Genomic DNA, 17548 nt, shown 5'->3' on the forward strand with positions numbered 1-17548 from the left:
TACAAATATTGAAGTTGTTTGACTTACATGAGGCGAGTCATTCAAACTATAATATTGCGTTACCATCGTTACTCCACGTAACAGACGATGTTTTGAAAATATCAAAATAACTACAACGACAGAAAAAAACATAATATTATTTACGTTTAACAATGTTTATATTTGAGGTGATCTATTTATATTTTGGCTGCATTTCTTGATATGTTTGTAGGGTACCAATTTGTGGTATGTAGGGTACCAATTTGTGGTATGTAGGGTACCAATTTGTGGTATGTAAAACTACATGTAGGTGTCTCCCTGACAAACAAGAAAGGCCATCGGTCACTTTCGGTGTCATGAAACATCTAAAGCATTAAAGTCAGCGGAATATATAAATACAAAACAATTAAGGAAACCTTACGGGGCAATTAAATTCTATATAGCTGTCATTCAAATTTCATTCATATCGATTGTAAACTGCCATCATGTAACAGCTCAATGAACGCAATGGGAAACCGACATATTCCAAATGTACTGCGTAATCACAACATTAACATAAATGTAATATAGATTGTTTAAATTCAACATTTTGTCATGGTTTCGTCATGTACAACCAAGAAAACAACTTGTTCTCATTTTCTCCGAAGAAGCGAAATTTACAAACAAAAATCCGGAACTTGCGTAAGATGTCCGGATGGTGTGAAGGTTCTTTTAATTTGTCCATCCTGATCAGTGTTGTCATTTCAATAATGTGCGTTGTACATCGGCATATTTCTCTGTTTCTCGTTTGAAGTAAGACCGACACATGTTGGTCTGATTTCCGTCTGAAGTATGTCAATCGACAAGCAACACATATTCATCCAGATACCTGTTTACTGTTGTTCATTATGGCTCATCCGTATGAGTTGAATTGTTCGTCCGTCTGTCCAGACGCCCGTAGGAGATTAAAAGCCCATATCAAAGATGTGACGGTTGATTCTCCTCTCTAAAAAAGCCCATGGCTATAAAGAAAGCAAGACGACATGCACGTGTGTAATTGACAGATGTTTATCTACTCAGTGATGGCTCTCCCTGATGACAATTTTAAAGAGCAGAGAATATGTGTTGGATTTTAGAGCAATAGTTTCAAATTACAAATCATATCAAGTATCTTTCTCGGATATGATATGGTTACGATAAGTGAAATCTTTGAGACACGATATCAATATGAAAATAAGTTTTCACGTCAATTTTTTTTACTATAGTATCAACGCTTCAACTTCGACAAAATTTTCTGAGCCTTTTGGTTTCATAAATATGAAGGTAGGTTTTAATACACATATATATACTAAAATATATTAGCACATGTATTAAGATATACTATTTATCTTTGAAATTGTATCGTCGACAACATCAATGAAATAAATAAAGCCTAGAGGTTCATTAAATCCCATCAACCAACATATTTGATCTTAACTGCTATTTAATATTTTCATTTTCGTCTTTCCTCTTCTTTCATATATTTTGTATGTAGTATTGAGAAACGACTGAATTATTTTGTAACATCATTTAATGACGCAAATCTATATTTGAAATTAGAGAAATATTCTTCTGTGCTAGCAAAACAGTGGCAATCTCGAAATTTAAAAAAATGTAAAAAATGGACACAAGGAACTGGTATTCAAAAATTTCAGAAATCGCTACAGTACTTCTCCCGAACGCAATAACCAACTTTAAAAGTAAAACACAAATATGGCCCCTCTCGACATATTTGCAGTCTCAAAACTAAAGAGGCGTGGCTAAGGACTACGGTTGAGAACCTACGTTTGGATTTTGTCGAGAAATGTCCATCTGGCATCTTTTTCAATAAACAACAACTACAACCTCTTACTTACTGTTATTATCACAGATTTTTATGGCAGCTGACGATGATGGACAAAACGCTGAAGACAGCAGATTTTGGCCAGTGCAGCAAATTTTGGCCAGTGGTGACTTAGTACTGTTCGAAGCAATTGAACCATGTTTTTTTTTTAATTGCTCTTACTACTTAAGAATGTTGAACCACCAATCTGTTTTTTCCGTCTTGATAATATGCAAAAATATTGTTAGTCTTGGCACTTACATGCTTCAACTGAAGCATCAAGATTAGATTTTTACCTGATTTGATCTGATGTTGTTTAAATTTAACCTGTTCAACTTGAGACCTGCTCTAAAATTTTGTCGAAGTCTCTTTTATTTTGATGACGACCTATTGCAACGTTCACCTGAATTAAAACTGCAATATTCAAACAGCAAAAGAACAAACATACACAGTAGTTTGATGATGAGAATGTGACAGGATAACCAGCTCGAAAGGGTGCTTTAACCTAAATGCCGGATAAGATCATGGCTCCCTCTTTCTCATATGTTGTACACCGTATAGGGCTCCGCCCAATGACGTTATTTGTATGAAATTTATCCAGCCTTTCGGGAGGAGTAGAATTTTGACTGTAGAGCATACTTGTGTATAACTTACCGTGCCTTTCCGACATGTATCGTCCTCCAACCATACTTGAAGGTCCCGGATGACCTGGGCAGGCCGTTTCCGATCATGTAAGGCGTCACAAAGATTACAGAATTGGGCCCATATTCCAGTTTGGATTATTTTATACTTTGTCCTCCACTTAAAATAGCTTTTATATAGATCTTTATCCGAGGCTACTTTTTGTATATATTCAGCAGCCGACCTTATGTCGGGAAAGTCAAAAATATTGATATAGGAATGTTTAATAACTGGATAATTCTGCTGTTGTTTTTTCCAGTTCACGATTGGAATATTTTCCGAACTTAGAGAACTCCAATACTTCTCAGAAATATAATCATTACAATAACTATTTTCAAATTGAATCATGAATTTGTAACTTCTGAGTTTATCATTGCACGCTGCGTTGTCTCTTGGACATGAAAGGTTACCACAGCGACCGTAGAAATCAACAGGCACGTGCTGTCTCAACTGTTCCACAAGTCGGTATCTCTGGACTTCGTCATAACAGTCACTGTTTGTGATAGACACATTATTTACTTTATGTTTCATATGGTTGAAAAAACTTGAATTATACCAAATTTCATTTGCCCTCATTTCCTCTTTGGTTAACGGCACTGCGATAGCAAAAGGGGCCTCAACTGTGGAATCTCTGCGATATGTCATGGTCCAATTAAAAGTGTTACGGAAGCGTCGTAGGTCGGGCCAAACTCGAGTCGTGGGTTCAGCCCACCATACAACCCATATTTGACTCGGGTCGCGGTAAGCCGGCATTCCGAGCCAAAACCACAAGTCGAAAATATGGAAGAGTACAGCATCTGCTTCCTGTATCCGTGACTTATCGGAAGTAACCGAGCACGCATGTGCGCATTCCTTCATCTGTTTCGCTAAAACGTCCGTCCAAAACCATTGAAAAAACATTGGAGTCCATACAAGGATCAGGCGTTCTGATTTTTCCTTCCAAACTCGATCAGAGAAATAGACGACATGTTTTTCGGGTAGCGCCCCCTCTTGTACCATAAACTGCGTTCCTTTATCCGTCCACTCCGCGTTATGTATTAGACACAGAATCCATAAATAGATATATAGCATCAGAAATGTAATGGCGAACGCACGGCTCCGCATCATAACAAGGAGATAAGGGATCTGAAATGGAAAATAAGAGAGAAAAATGAAGATTCTTCTACCTCATTACATGTCTACGTTAGGCAAATAGTGAGTAAACTAAATGAGTAACCGAGTCTTTAAGGCAAGGAGCATGAGGTCGTACTCAAATCAGGTACATTTCTTTACGGGATAGCTGCCCAGAGGTGATATTAGCGCCGTTAACAAATATTTTTAAAAATAGTTTGGATAAGTACAAGATCGACCAGTAAAGTATGTACAATAACAGAGCTAATGACAAGAGGTAACAAATATCTTGATGTTACTTTTCGTTGGAACAATTCGCTGTTTAACGACCGCAAAAACATCATTCTATAGATCGTCTGTCGATGCGATATCTTTGCTCAATCGCCGAGCTGGGTAAAACTTATAAGACGATGACCTGCGTTATTTCGCACCGTGGATTTGCCGCAATGTCATCCAGCTAGTCGAAATAACGAAGTTTACCTTTATTTCCCTTATTTGGTTTACAGAACAAAGGCTTTCCCGTAAAGGATCGGTATTTAGACATGTCGCTAATTAGCAGTTTTATCAAAAAGGAATTCTCGTTATTTCGTCGCCAAATATCGAAATACGAAACAGTACATAAGATATAGATACAGATGACCGACTGACCACACGCCAACAGTCAGTAAATTAATCCTCATTTCTATCACAATCACTCATTGGTACCCCAACATTACAGATACTACCAACCATTTCTACCACATTCACTAATATTGGTACCCAACATTATAGATACTACCATCTCCATTACAATGAAGCGTCCTGATTCATCCTTTCTTATTCTATTACCTCCCTTTATAACATCGACAAATTTGTAATTATGTAAGATATCACACAACATACGATAATGGATGTTGGGAGAACATTAAATGACGTAATACAAAACAAATCTAACAATGCTGACAATCCATTGGTACACCTTTGTGACACACATGTCCCAAACAAATAAATACTGTAACTATAACTACAGTGTAGGTGTGTTTGGATGGCAGTTCTTACTGCTGCAGATCGATCTCGTACGTAACAGTAAAATAGAACGCTTATACCAATCACATTAACAAAAGTTGTCCGATTATTGATATGCAGGGTCCTGATAAGGCATTTACAGGATTTTGAATGACATTTCCCAACCGAAAAACGGATTGTTCACAACTGCATATGTGATATCGAAAATATGTCATTCATACTTACCAGAAATGCCAATTGCAAGCAGTTAATTTCCTGTCTTTACATTTGCAGTTTTCTCCTTTTTCCATTCTATATTTGTAATTGTATTAATCCTGAAACAGATATATATTACCTTATAAGAAATTTATGGACAGCTATGTTGACTGGGGTACGCCGCTTTAATCCCACAGTTACGCATCAGAGGTCGAGAGATTTTTATCCACTGTTTTCATTTTCCATACTATACCATTTCAATCACATGCGTCATTGAATATCGACTCTGTCGACATTAATCCTCTGATCATTGAAATGTATGGTTGATCGTTTCAAAGCAAAGCTAAAATGTATTCAAATGAATTTAAATGTCAATAAACATCACACCCGGATCGCTGAGACTAGCCATTGATTTTGAAGGTGTACAATAAAAATGTTTGCAAAATCATGCATTCATGCAGTCGCTGACAGGTAATATATGCAGTGTATTATACCCCAGAAATGATAAGTAAACTGGATAGTTATTCACAGGACAAAATACCGAAACAATATGTATTCAAGTGCAAAGTATGGTATAATCATTTATACAAGCATGAACAACAGTCTGTTAAGAACAGAGCTTGTGACGTCGTTACCAAGCTATTCTGAATAAGAATTTTTGAAAGCGTTTTACAGATAACTTGATAATTATGATCTTGTCACAGTATGTGTGGGTATGTAGGACACAGCTGCATGTAGATGATCTTGAACTATACATTTCCTTTTGAGTTTTCAACAATAGGCCAATGGCCTCGTATGTGACTGACGCCTTATTTGTTGACTTCCCAATGTACAATGTATCTGTGTTTGTGTGTCAGTTCTGATTGTATTTATACAGACTACACATTGTACAATGTATTTGTGTTTGTGAGTCAGTTCTGACTGTTGTATCTATATAGACTACACATTGCACAATGTATCTGTGTTTGTGTGTCAGTTCTGAATGTTGTATCTATATAGACTACACATTGCACAATGTATCTGTGTTTGTGTGTCAGTTCTGAATGTTTTATCTATATAGACCACACATTGTACAATGTATCTGTGTTTGTGTTTCAGTTCTGAATGTTTTATCTATATAGACCACACATTGTACAATGTATCTGTGTTTGTGTTTCAGTTCTGAATGTTGTATCTATATAGACTACACTTTGTACAATGTATCTGTGTTTGTGTGTCAGTTCTGACTGTTGTATCTATACAGACTACCCAATGTACAATGTATTTGTGTTGGTTTACCAGCTCTGACTGTTGTATCTATATAGACTACACATTGTACAATATATCTGTGTATGTGTGTCAGTGAGACCAGTGACCTAGAGACCTGAGACCTAGAGACCAGACACCTTGAGACCAATGACCTAGAGACCTGAGACCTAGAGACCAGACACCTTGAGGCCAGAGACCTAGAAACCAGACACTTTGAGACCAGTGACCTAGAGACCTGAGACCTAGAGACCAGAAACCTTGAAACCAGAAACCTTGAGATCAGTGACCTAGATACCTGAGACCTAGAGACCAGACACCTTGAGACCAGTGACCTAGAGACCTGAGACCTAGAGACCAGACACCTTGAGACCAATGACCTAGAGACCTGAGACCTAGAGACCAGACACCTTGAGACCAATGACCTAGAGACCTGAGACCTAGAGACCTGAGACCTTGAGACCAATGACCTAGAGACCTGAGACCTAGAGACCAGAGACCTAAAAGCGATGGTAATGGACATAAGGAATGCTCATAAACGCGTAGTGTAAACACGTTTTGTTTGTCAGTTGTGCAGTCCAGAGATAGAACTGAGAACAGTTCCCGATGTTTGCCGCAACCTGCACGTCACGTTTTAATTCATTCGAATAATGGCACGGTTCAAAATATATGTACTTGAAGTTGTTCTAAAATTAGCAGATATATGATAATTACAGTGACTAATGCACCGTCGTCTCCTAAATTTCAAAATTTAAACCCTTAGCATCACTGACAAGTCCTGCAAAGACGAAAAAGCTGCTTGACGCTGTTAAATCAATTATATGGCACAACTATATCTAATTCAATTTTTTCCTTAAAAGGTGTTATACGCTTATGTGTCTATAATTGTCCAATATCTCCAAAGGTGCATACAGGTATCATTATAACATCAGTAATATTAAAATATACTGATTTAATTTTTTAAATCGTGGGTGTGGGGGGGTGGGGTTTGTGCCACATTCACATTTTAAAAGATCAAATAACAGAACAGGTGGTATGAATATAAAACCAGTCTGTTTTGTAGCTATTCAAATGATTCCAATAGTAATGAATAAGTAATTTACTTACTGACAGCTCGCCATGTCCTTTTAAAAAACTGAAGTTATCTATTTGATGTTAATTATGTCATTTAAACACAAGTTTAAGTCCTTTTCTTTTCAGATTATAGTGCTGATTTGATATAAATTGTGGTCTGGTCTCTTCCAGGACGACCAGATATCAAATGTGTCAGCTGAGCTAATATTGTACTGATTTGAGTTAAATTGTGGTCTGGTCTACAGATATCAAGTGTGACAGTTGAGCTAATATTGTACTGATTTGAGTTAAATTGTGGTCTGGTCTACAGATATCAAGTGTGACAGTTGAGCTAATATTGTACTGATTTGAGTTAAATTGTGGTCTGGTCTACAGATATCAAGGATTACAGTTGAGCTAATATTGTACTGATTTGAGTTAAATTGTGGTCTGGTCTACAGATACAAGTGTGACAGCTGAGCTAATATTGTACTGATTTGAGTTAAATTGTGGTCTGGTCTACAGATACAAGTGTGACAGCTGAGCTAATATTGTATTGATTTGAGTTAAATTGTGGTCTGGTCTACAGATACAAGTGTGACAGCTGAGCTAATATTGTACTGATTTGATATAAATTGTGGTCTGGTCTACAGATATCAAGTGTGACAGTTGAGCTAATATTGTACTGATTTGATATAAATTGTGGTCTGGTCTACAGATATCAAGTGTGACAGTTGAGCTAATATTGTATTGATTTGAGTTAAATTGTGGTCTGGTCTACAGATACAAGTGTGACAGCTGAGCTAATATTGTATTGATTTGAGTTAAATTGTGGTCTGGTCTACAGATATCAAGTGTGACAGCTGAGCTAATATTGTACTGATTTGAGTTAAATTGTGGTCTGGTCTACAGATACAAGTGTGACAGCTGAGCTAATATTGTACTGATTTGAGTTAAATTGTGGTCTGGTCTACAGATACAAGTGTGACAGCTGAGCTAATATCAAGTGTAGTTGATTTGATATAAATCGTGGTCTGGTCTACAGATATCAAGTGTGACAGTTGAGCTAATATTGTACTGATTTGATATAAATTGTGGTCTGGTCTACAGATACAAGTGTGACAGCTGAGCTAATATTGTACTGATTTGAGTTAAATTGTGGTCTGGTCTACAGATACAAGTGTGACAGCTGAGCTAATATTGTACTGATTTGATATAAATTGTGGTCTGGTCTACAGATACAAGTGTGACAGCTGAGCTAATATTGTACTGATTTGAGTTAAATTGTGGTCTGGTCTACAGATACAAGTGTGACAGCTGAGCTAATATTGTACTGATTTGAGTTAAATTGTGGTCTGGTCTACAGATACAAGTGTGACAGCTGAGCTAATATTGTACTGATTTGAGTTAAATTGTGGTCTGGTCTACAGATACAAGTGTGACAGCTGAGCTAATATTGTACTGATTTGAGTTAAATTGTGGTCTGGTCTACAGATACAAGTGTGACAGCTGAGCTAATATTGTACTGATTTGAGTTAAATTGTGGTCTGGTCTACAGATACAAGTGTGACAGCTGAGCTAATATTGTACTGATTTGAGTTAAATTGTGGTCTGGTCTACAGATACAAGTGTGACAGCTGAGCTAATATTGTACTGATTTGATATAAATTGTAATAATGTACTGATACAAGTGTGACAGCTGAGCTAATATTATACTGATTTGATATAAAGTGTCTACAGATACAAGTGTGACAGCTGAGCTAATATTATACTGATTTGATATAAATTGTGGTCTGGTCTACAGATACAAGTGTGACAGCTGAGCTAATATTATACTGATTTGATATAAATTGTGGTCTGGTCTACAGATACAAGTGTGACAGCTGAGCTAATATTGTACTGATTTGACAAAAACCGATTCGTTTTGCTTCTACTCTTTCAAAGACCATATACAAATATACCAAACCTGCAGACGTGCTTTTCTTACGCATGAAAGTGAATCAGTTTTTCACCCCATGGGTATTTACATTGCCACAGTATTTTAATAACAATGAACATTGATTGTACACCACTCACAGAGATGAATTATCATAATGATTTTGCACGTGACCCAATATCACATCAAGTGAATCAATTATAGCAATGGTGAAGCGATTATTAATTTTTTTAATATTTTTAATATAATTATTGCATTACCATAAGGTGTGTCACCTTATGAACGATGACAGTTGGTTTTCGCTGAAATACGTAAACAACTTGAGGTTTTGGTCAGTAATTATAAAAAATGTCTTCCTGTGTGAATAAGCCGCTGTATACAAAGGTTACACAAAGACAACAATGGGGCAATCAAAAACCTTGATTTTCTCTGGGAAAGCAGCTAGACAGACATTAACTATTTAAAAGAGAAAAATATACCGCCATAGTCAGAACAGTGTGTATGATCTGGTGGATTGCTGATATAGCTTAAGACTGTATGTAGTACAATATAGAGGTGGTGTGTAGTACAGTATAGAGGTGGTGTGTAGTACAGTATAGAGGTGTGTAATACACTATAGAGGTGTGTAGTACAGTATAGAGGTGGTGTGTAGTACAGCATATAGGTGGTGTGCAGTACAGTATAGAGGTAGTATGTAGTACAGTATAGAGGTGGTGTGTAGTACAATATAGAGTTGATGTGTAGTACAGTATAGAGGTGGTGTGTAGTACAGTATAGAGGTGGTGTGTAGTACAATATAGAGGTGATGTGTAGTACAGTATAGAGATGGTGTGTAGTACAGTATAGAGGTGGTGTTTAGTACAGTATAGAGGTGTATAGTACAGTATAGAGGTGGTGTAGTACAGTATAGAGGTGGTATGTAGTACAATATAGAGGTGATGTGTAGTACAGTATAGAGGTAGTGTGTAGTACAGTATAGAGATGGTGTGTAGTACAGTATAGAGGTGGTGTGTAGTACAATATAGAGGTGATGTGTAGTACAGTATAGAGGTGGTGTGTAGTACAGTATAGAGGTGATGTGTAGTACAGTATAGAGGTGGTGTGCAGTACAGTATAGAGGTAGTATGTAGTACAGTATAGAGGTGGTGTGTAGTACAGTATAGAGGTGGTGTGTAGTACAATATAGAGTTGATGTGTAGTACAGTATAGAGGTGGTGTGTAGTACAGTATAGAGGTGGTGTGTAGTACAATATAGAGGTGATGTGTAGTACAGTATAGAGATGGTGTGTAGTACAGTATAGAGGTGGTGTTTAGTACAGTATAGAGGTGTATAGTACAGTATAGAGGTGGTGTGTAGTACAGTATAGAGGTGGTATGTAGTACAATATAGAGGTGATGTGTAGTACAGTATAGAGGTGGTGTGTAGTACAGTATAGAGATGGTGTGTAGTACAGTATAGAGGTGGTGTGTAGTACAATATAGAGGTGATGTGTAGTACAGTATAGAGGTGGTGTGTAGTACAGTATAGAGGTGATGTGTAGTACAGTATAGAGGTGGTGTGTAGTACAGTATAGAGGTGGTGTGTAGTACAGTATAGAGGTGGTGTGTAGTACAGTATAGAGGTGATGTGTAGTACAGTATAGAGGTGGTGTGTAGTACAGTATAGAGGTGATGTGTAGTACAGTATAGAGGTGGTGTGTAGTACAGTATAGAGGTGGTGTGTAGTACAGAATAGAGGTGGTGTGTAGTACAGTATAGAGGTGGTATGTAGTACAGTATACAGGTGTGTAGTTACATCATATTGGTAACGTGGCACTATATTCTCTTCAATATATTTAAATAGAATCATACCTTCAGCTATCCATTGTTCGTCACGAGTCCTGTATTTTGCCGCTGATCAGTTCGTCACGAGTCCCGCATTTTGCCGTAGATCAGTCATGTTCGATTCACCCGTGTTGACATGGATGGCAATTTGAACTATGTCCGCCTGTACCCAAGTATAACAATGAAACCGTTTCTCTCACCTTATTTACCTTTTGACTTTTTCACATGTCCGATATGGTAGTGAATGTGTAGAATGTGCTGTGCTGCCGTGCCATTTAAAGCCTTATGTTACCTTTTAAATCCCCGAGATCGGGTGGACTTCTGACAGTTAACTATTTATAGGCTCTGAATATTGATTGCTTAACCCACTCGACCGAGACTCGCCACCCAGTCGCTCTCTGGTATTTCTAGAGTTTATTTTGGACTTATTATAACATAGCAATACCACTGTGCACCTGTTTTGAATTTGGTTCCGATATAATGATCGCTCTTCAATCCGGACTTGATGTCTGATCCCTGTATTCCGACCCTTCTTTACACCGGCCTTGATGTCTGATCCCTGTATTCCGACCTTTCTTACCACCGGCCTTAATGTCCGGTCCCTGTATTCCTACCCTTCTTAACACTGGCCTTAATGTCCGGCCCCTGTATTCCGACCCTTCTTAACACTGGCCTTAATGTCCGGCCCCTGTATTCCGACCCTTCTTAACACCGGCCTTGATGTCTGATACCTGTATTCCGACCCTTCTTAACACCGGCCTTGATATCTGATCCCTGTATACCGACCCTTCTTAACACCGGCCTTGATGTCTCATCCCTGTATTCCGACCCTTCTTAACACCGGCCTTGATGTCTGATCCCTGTATTCCGACCCTTCTTAACACCGGCCTTGATGTCTCATCCCTGTATTCCGACCCTTCTTAACACCGGCCTTGATGTGTGATCCCTGTATTCCGACCCTTCTTATTCCGACCCTTCTTAACACCGGCCTTGATGTCTGATCCCTGTATTCCGACCCTTCTTAACACCGGCCTTGATGTCTGATCCCTGTATTCCGACCCTTCTTAACACCGGCCTTGATGTCCGATCCCTGTATTCCTACCCTTCTTAACACCGGCCTTGATGTCTGATCCCTGTATTCCGACCCTTCTTAACACCGGCCTTGATGTCTCATCCCTGTATTCCGACCCTTCTTAACACCGGTTCCTGTGTTCCTACCCTTCTTAACACCGGCCTTGATGTCTGATCCCTGTATTCCGACCCTTCTTAACACCGGCCTTGATGTCTGATCCCTGTATTCCTACCCTCTTTAACACCGGCCTTGATGTCTGATCTCTGTATTCCGACCTTTCTTAACACCGGCCTTGATGTCTTATCCCTGTATTCCGACCCTTCTTAACACCGGCCTTGATGTCTGATCCCTGTATTCCGACCCTTCTTAACACCGTCCTTTATGTCTGATCCCTGTATTCCTACCCTCTTTAACACCGGCCTTGATGTCTGATCCCTGTATTCCGACCCTTCTTAACACCGGCCTTGATGTCTGATCCCTGTATTCCGACCCTTCTTAACACAGGCCTTGATGTCTTATCCCTGTATTCCGACCCTCTTAACACGGGCCTTGATGTCCGGTCCGCAATTTCTCTCTTTTAATCTTTATGTGGTAGAGTCTATTTCTCACAACTATTAGCAACTTAAAACAATTCGTTGGTATCAGTGCCATTTTGACAAAAAGACCTTCTAAATGGCCTGCCACTATTCTTAAATTTTAAACCAAGCACTCAACTTGTGTTTGTGCTTTTACCCAAATTCTATGTTGCTCTATTTACTTTGATCAAGATTTTTACGAGGCGGTGTCATCGATGAAGCAGAAGATGATTACCCTGTCAAAACCTCTTCTCCTGGTACATTTTCAAAAACTCTTTATTTTGTCTACATATGACCTTAGTTTCATTGATTTTGTTCATAAGTGGACATTTTTCTAGTTTTAATGAGACGTTTAATGTGTATTAGTTGCTGTATTGTAATGTGTCTCAATAAGATTTCACTGCAAAGAAATGTTGGAAACGTTGAAGTTTTCTAGATCAATTAACACCCTATAAAGTGGACACCTTATAAGCCGATCAAATAAAACAGTGTCGATGGCATCTGTTTCAGACAAGTAAGGCTACACTTATGGTTGGAAGGTAAACAAAACGATAAGAGAGTGAATTGATTAGCCCTGTGGGTATTAAAGGTCTCTTCAATATTGAGTGTATATTTTAAACATAACAACCCTGGTATTAGGATTAAAGTGTAACCAGTCGTTAATGAGCTCTTCGACATGTCAAGGGAACTAAAATATAGGAATAGATGTACTTACATACAGGACAGGTGGAACTAACACACAGAGAAAATGTACTTACATACAGGACAGCTGGAACTAACACACAGAGAAAATGTACTTACATACAGGACAGGTGGAACTAACACACAGAGAAAATGTACTTACATACAGGACAGCTGGAACTACCACACAGAGAAAATGTACTTACATACAGGATAGGTGGAACTAACACACAGAGAAAATGTACTTACATACAGGACAGGTGGAACTAACACACAGAGAAAAAGTACTTACATACAGGACAGCTGGAACTACCACACAGAGAAAATGTACTTAAATACAGGACAGGTGGAACTAACACACAGAGAAAATGTACTTACATACAGGACAGGTGGAACTAACACACAGAGAAAATGTACTTACATACAGGACAGGTGGAACTAACACACAGAAAAAATGTACTTAAATATAGGACAGGTGGAACTAACACACAGAGAAAATGTACTTACATACAGGACAGGTGGAACTAACACACAGAGAAAATGTACTTACATACAGGACAGGTGGAACTAACACACAGAGAAAATGTACTTACATACAGGACAGGTGGAACTAACACACAGAAAAAATGTACTTAAATATAGGACAGGTGGAACTAACACACAGAGAAAATGTACTTACATACAGGACAGGTAGAACTAACACACAGAGAAAATGTACTTACATACAGGACAGGTGGAACTAACACACAGAAAAAATGTACTTAAATACAGGACAGGTGGAACTAACACAGAGAGAAAATGTACTTACATACAGGACAGATGGAACTACCACACAGAGAAAATGTACTTACATACAGGACAGCTGGAACTACCACACAGAGAAAATGTACTTACATACAGGACAGCTGGAACTACCACACAGAGAAAATGTACTTACATACAGGACAGGTGGAACTAACACACAGAGAAAATGTACTTACATACAGGACAGGTGGAACTAACACACAGAGAAAATGTACTTACATACAGGACAGGTGGAACTAACACACAGAGAAAATGTACTTATATTCAGGACAGGTGGAACTAACACACAGAGAAAATGTACTTACATACAGGACAGGTGGAACTAACACACAGAGAAAATGTACTTACACACAGGACAGCTGGAACTAACACACAGAGAAAAAGTACTTACACACAGGACAGGTGGAACTAACACACAGAGAAAAAGTACTTACATACAGGACAGGTGGAACTAACACACAGAGAAAATGTACTTACATACAGGACAGGTGGAACTAACACACAGAGAAAATGTACTTACATACAGGAAGTTGGAACTAACACACAGAGAAAATGTACTTACATACAGGACAGGTGGAACTAACACACAGAGAAAATGTACTTACATACAGGACAGGTGGAACTAACACACAGAAAAAATGTACTTAAATATAGGACAGGTGGAACTAACACACAGAGAAAATGTACTTACATACAGGACAGGTAGAACTAACACACAGAGAAAATGCACCAACATAGGACAGGTGGAACTAACACACAGAGAAAATGTACTTACATACAGGACAGGTGGAACTAACACACAGAGAAAATGTACTTACATACAGGACAGGTGGAACTAACACACAGAGAAAATGACAGGTGGAACTAACACACAGAGAAAATGTACTTACATACAGGACAGCTGGAACTACCACACAGAGAAAATGTACTTACATACAGGATAGGTGGAACTAACACACAGAGAAAATGTACTTACACACAGGACAGGTGGAACTAACACACAGAGAAAATGTACTTACATACAGGACAGCTGGAACTAACACACAGAGAAAATGTACTTACATACAGATGGAACTAACACACAGAGAAAATGTACTTACATACAGGACAGGTGGAACTAACACACAGAGAAAAAGTACTTACATACAGGACAGGTGGAACTAACACACAGAGAAAAAGTACTTACATACAGGACAGCTGGAACTAACACACAGAGAAAATGTACTTACATACAGGACAGGTGGAACTAACACACAGAGAAAATGTACTTACATACAGGACAGCTGGAACTAACACACAGAGAAAAAGTACTTACATACAGGACAGGTGGAACTAACACACAGAGAAAAAGTACTTACATACAGGACAGCTGGAACTACCACACAGAGAAAATGTACTTACATACAGGACAGGTGGAACTAACAGACAGAGAAAATGTACTTACATACAGGACAGCTGGAACTAACACACAGAGAAAATGTACTTACATACAGGACAGGTGGAACTAACACACAGAGAAAATGTACTTAAATACAGGACAGGTGGAACTAACACACAGAGAAAATGTACTTACATACAGGACAGGTGGAACTAACACACAGAGAAAATGTACTTACATACAGGACAGGTGGAACTAACACACAGAGAAAATGTACAGGACAGGTGGAACTAACACACAGAGAAAATGTACTTAAATACAGGACAGGTGGAACTAACACACAGAGAAAATGTACTTACATACAGGACAGGTAGAACTAACACACAGAGAAAATGCACCAACATAGGACAGGTGGAACTAACACACAGAGAAAATATGCTACCACACAAGACAGGTTGAAATATCACACGGGACTGGACACAGGACAATAACACGCATCAAAATATACTAACACCGAGGACAATGATAACTAACGCGTAGAAAAAGCCCTGTAATATACAAAGGTTAAGGGGAGGTAACACACACAGAAATTTTGTGCTTACATACAGTACAAGCGGAAATAGCATATAGCATACAGGGAAATTCATATATTACATAAAGCACAAGAGGAGATAATACACAGGAAAACTATGTTCTTACATTAAGAACAAGAGGGACTTACATACCGAGAAAGCTATATAAGCAAAGAGATCTATTCAACACCACCTTTTTCACTGGACAAGGTATAATATTTGAATTTATTTGAGTGAGGGAGGGAGGGAGGGAGTGTCTGTCTGTCTGTCTGCCTGCCTGCCTGCCTGCCTGCCTGCCTGCCTGCCTGCCTTGCCTGCCTGCCTTGCCTGCCTGCCTGCCTGCCTGCCTGCCTGCCTGCCTATATATATATATATATATCTATCTATCTGTATGTCTGTCTGTCTGTCTGTCTGTCTGTCTGTCTGTCTGTATATATATATATATATATATATATATATATGTCTATATATATATATATATATATATATATCTATATATATATATATATATATATATATATATATATCTGTCTGTCTGTCTGTCTGTCTGTCTGTCTGTCTGTCTGTCTGTCTGTCTGTCTGTCTGTGAACAATGCTTACCCCTAGATCGACTAGCCAAATTCTAATAATTTAATGGTTCAGCGAATTTTCCTGAATCTTTATTGCCTGGAGAACAGCCGTGTTCATTTTTTAGCTTAACTGAACAACATGCATACTATCCAAAGTCACTGGGTTTAATTGTCTTGATCAAAGACACAACCGTGACAACACAAGACGGGGCAGCAAAAGACGGTCCGTCTTGTCAGCTTCCTAAGAACCAAAAACTGCTCTGATTAGGGATCAAACCACAAACCCCGGATCTGATGTTGCAAATCATGGCGTTTTTTTAATTTTAATTATCGTAGGAAGATTATATTTATGCCAATGTTACGATAATTTCATTAATATCGTTAAATAATTTTAAATGCCTTCTAAACCCATTCTAACTGAAAACAATACCGATAATAATTCTTACATTGTTTATTCAGTTTGGAGTCCGTTTCTTTTAGAAATTCGTTCCTCAATAATATATACTTGAATCTAGTAAGAGTTGTCTCCCTTGCAACGTGCTTTGGAGTTGAGGGGTACATATATTTATTTTCCAACGCTTTTCGACGTGCAATTTTTTATCGTTTTACATGGTTTAATTTTCTCTCATTTTTTCAGTTGAAATAATAAAAGACTACTCAAGTACTCAATGTAAGTGTACCTTTGAGTATGAGAAAGTCGTATTTATATTCTGTATAGAAGTTTACCTATTGAGTAGAATTAATAATTTTGTTTATTTATACTCAATTCAAAAGGACTTTTTGCTTGAAGGGAGTGAGGGATCTTTTACTTTTTTGTCTAATGTTATGCATTTGTTTCCTTGTGATCAAGCGCATCTGTAACAAGCCGTAAGATGTACACGTACTGAAGGAGAAAATTAAACAGTCACACGTACTGAAAGGGAGACAAACTAGTCACACGTACTGAAAGAGGCAAACCAGTCACTTGTACTGAAGGAGACAAACCAGTCACATGTACTTAAGGAGACAAACCAGTCACATGTACTGAAG

At 38.2% G+C, this 17548-nt stretch overlaps 1 protein-coding gene across 1 annotated transcript in view; it reads right to left on the bottom strand.

Annotated features, from left to right (window-relative positions):
- Positions 1-923: 923 nt before the first annotated feature.
- The window catches only part of LOC132564407 (alpha-(1,3)-fucosyltransferase fut-5-like), a 34073-nt gene continuing 17448 nt past the window's right edge, over positions 924-17548 (bottom strand). Inside the window, exons 3-4 of the mRNA XM_060229061.1 lie at positions 2474-3625; positions 924-980 (exon numbers count right to left, since the gene is read on the bottom strand). Of these exons, the coding sequence (XP_060085044.1) occupies positions 924-980; positions 2474-3625 (1209 nt within the window). The remainder of the gene's footprint in view (positions 981-2473; positions 3626-17548) is intronic.

Source organism: Ylistrum balloti, unplaced genomic scaffold (genome assembly GCF_031769215.1).
Source record: "Ylistrum balloti isolate Yb309-2 unplaced genomic scaffold, AGI_CSIRO_Ybal_v1 Utg369680, whole genome shotgun sequence".
In the NCBI taxonomy this organism is placed as follows: domain Eukaryota; kingdom Metazoa; phylum Mollusca; class Bivalvia; order Pectinida; family Pectinidae; genus Ylistrum; species Ylistrum balloti.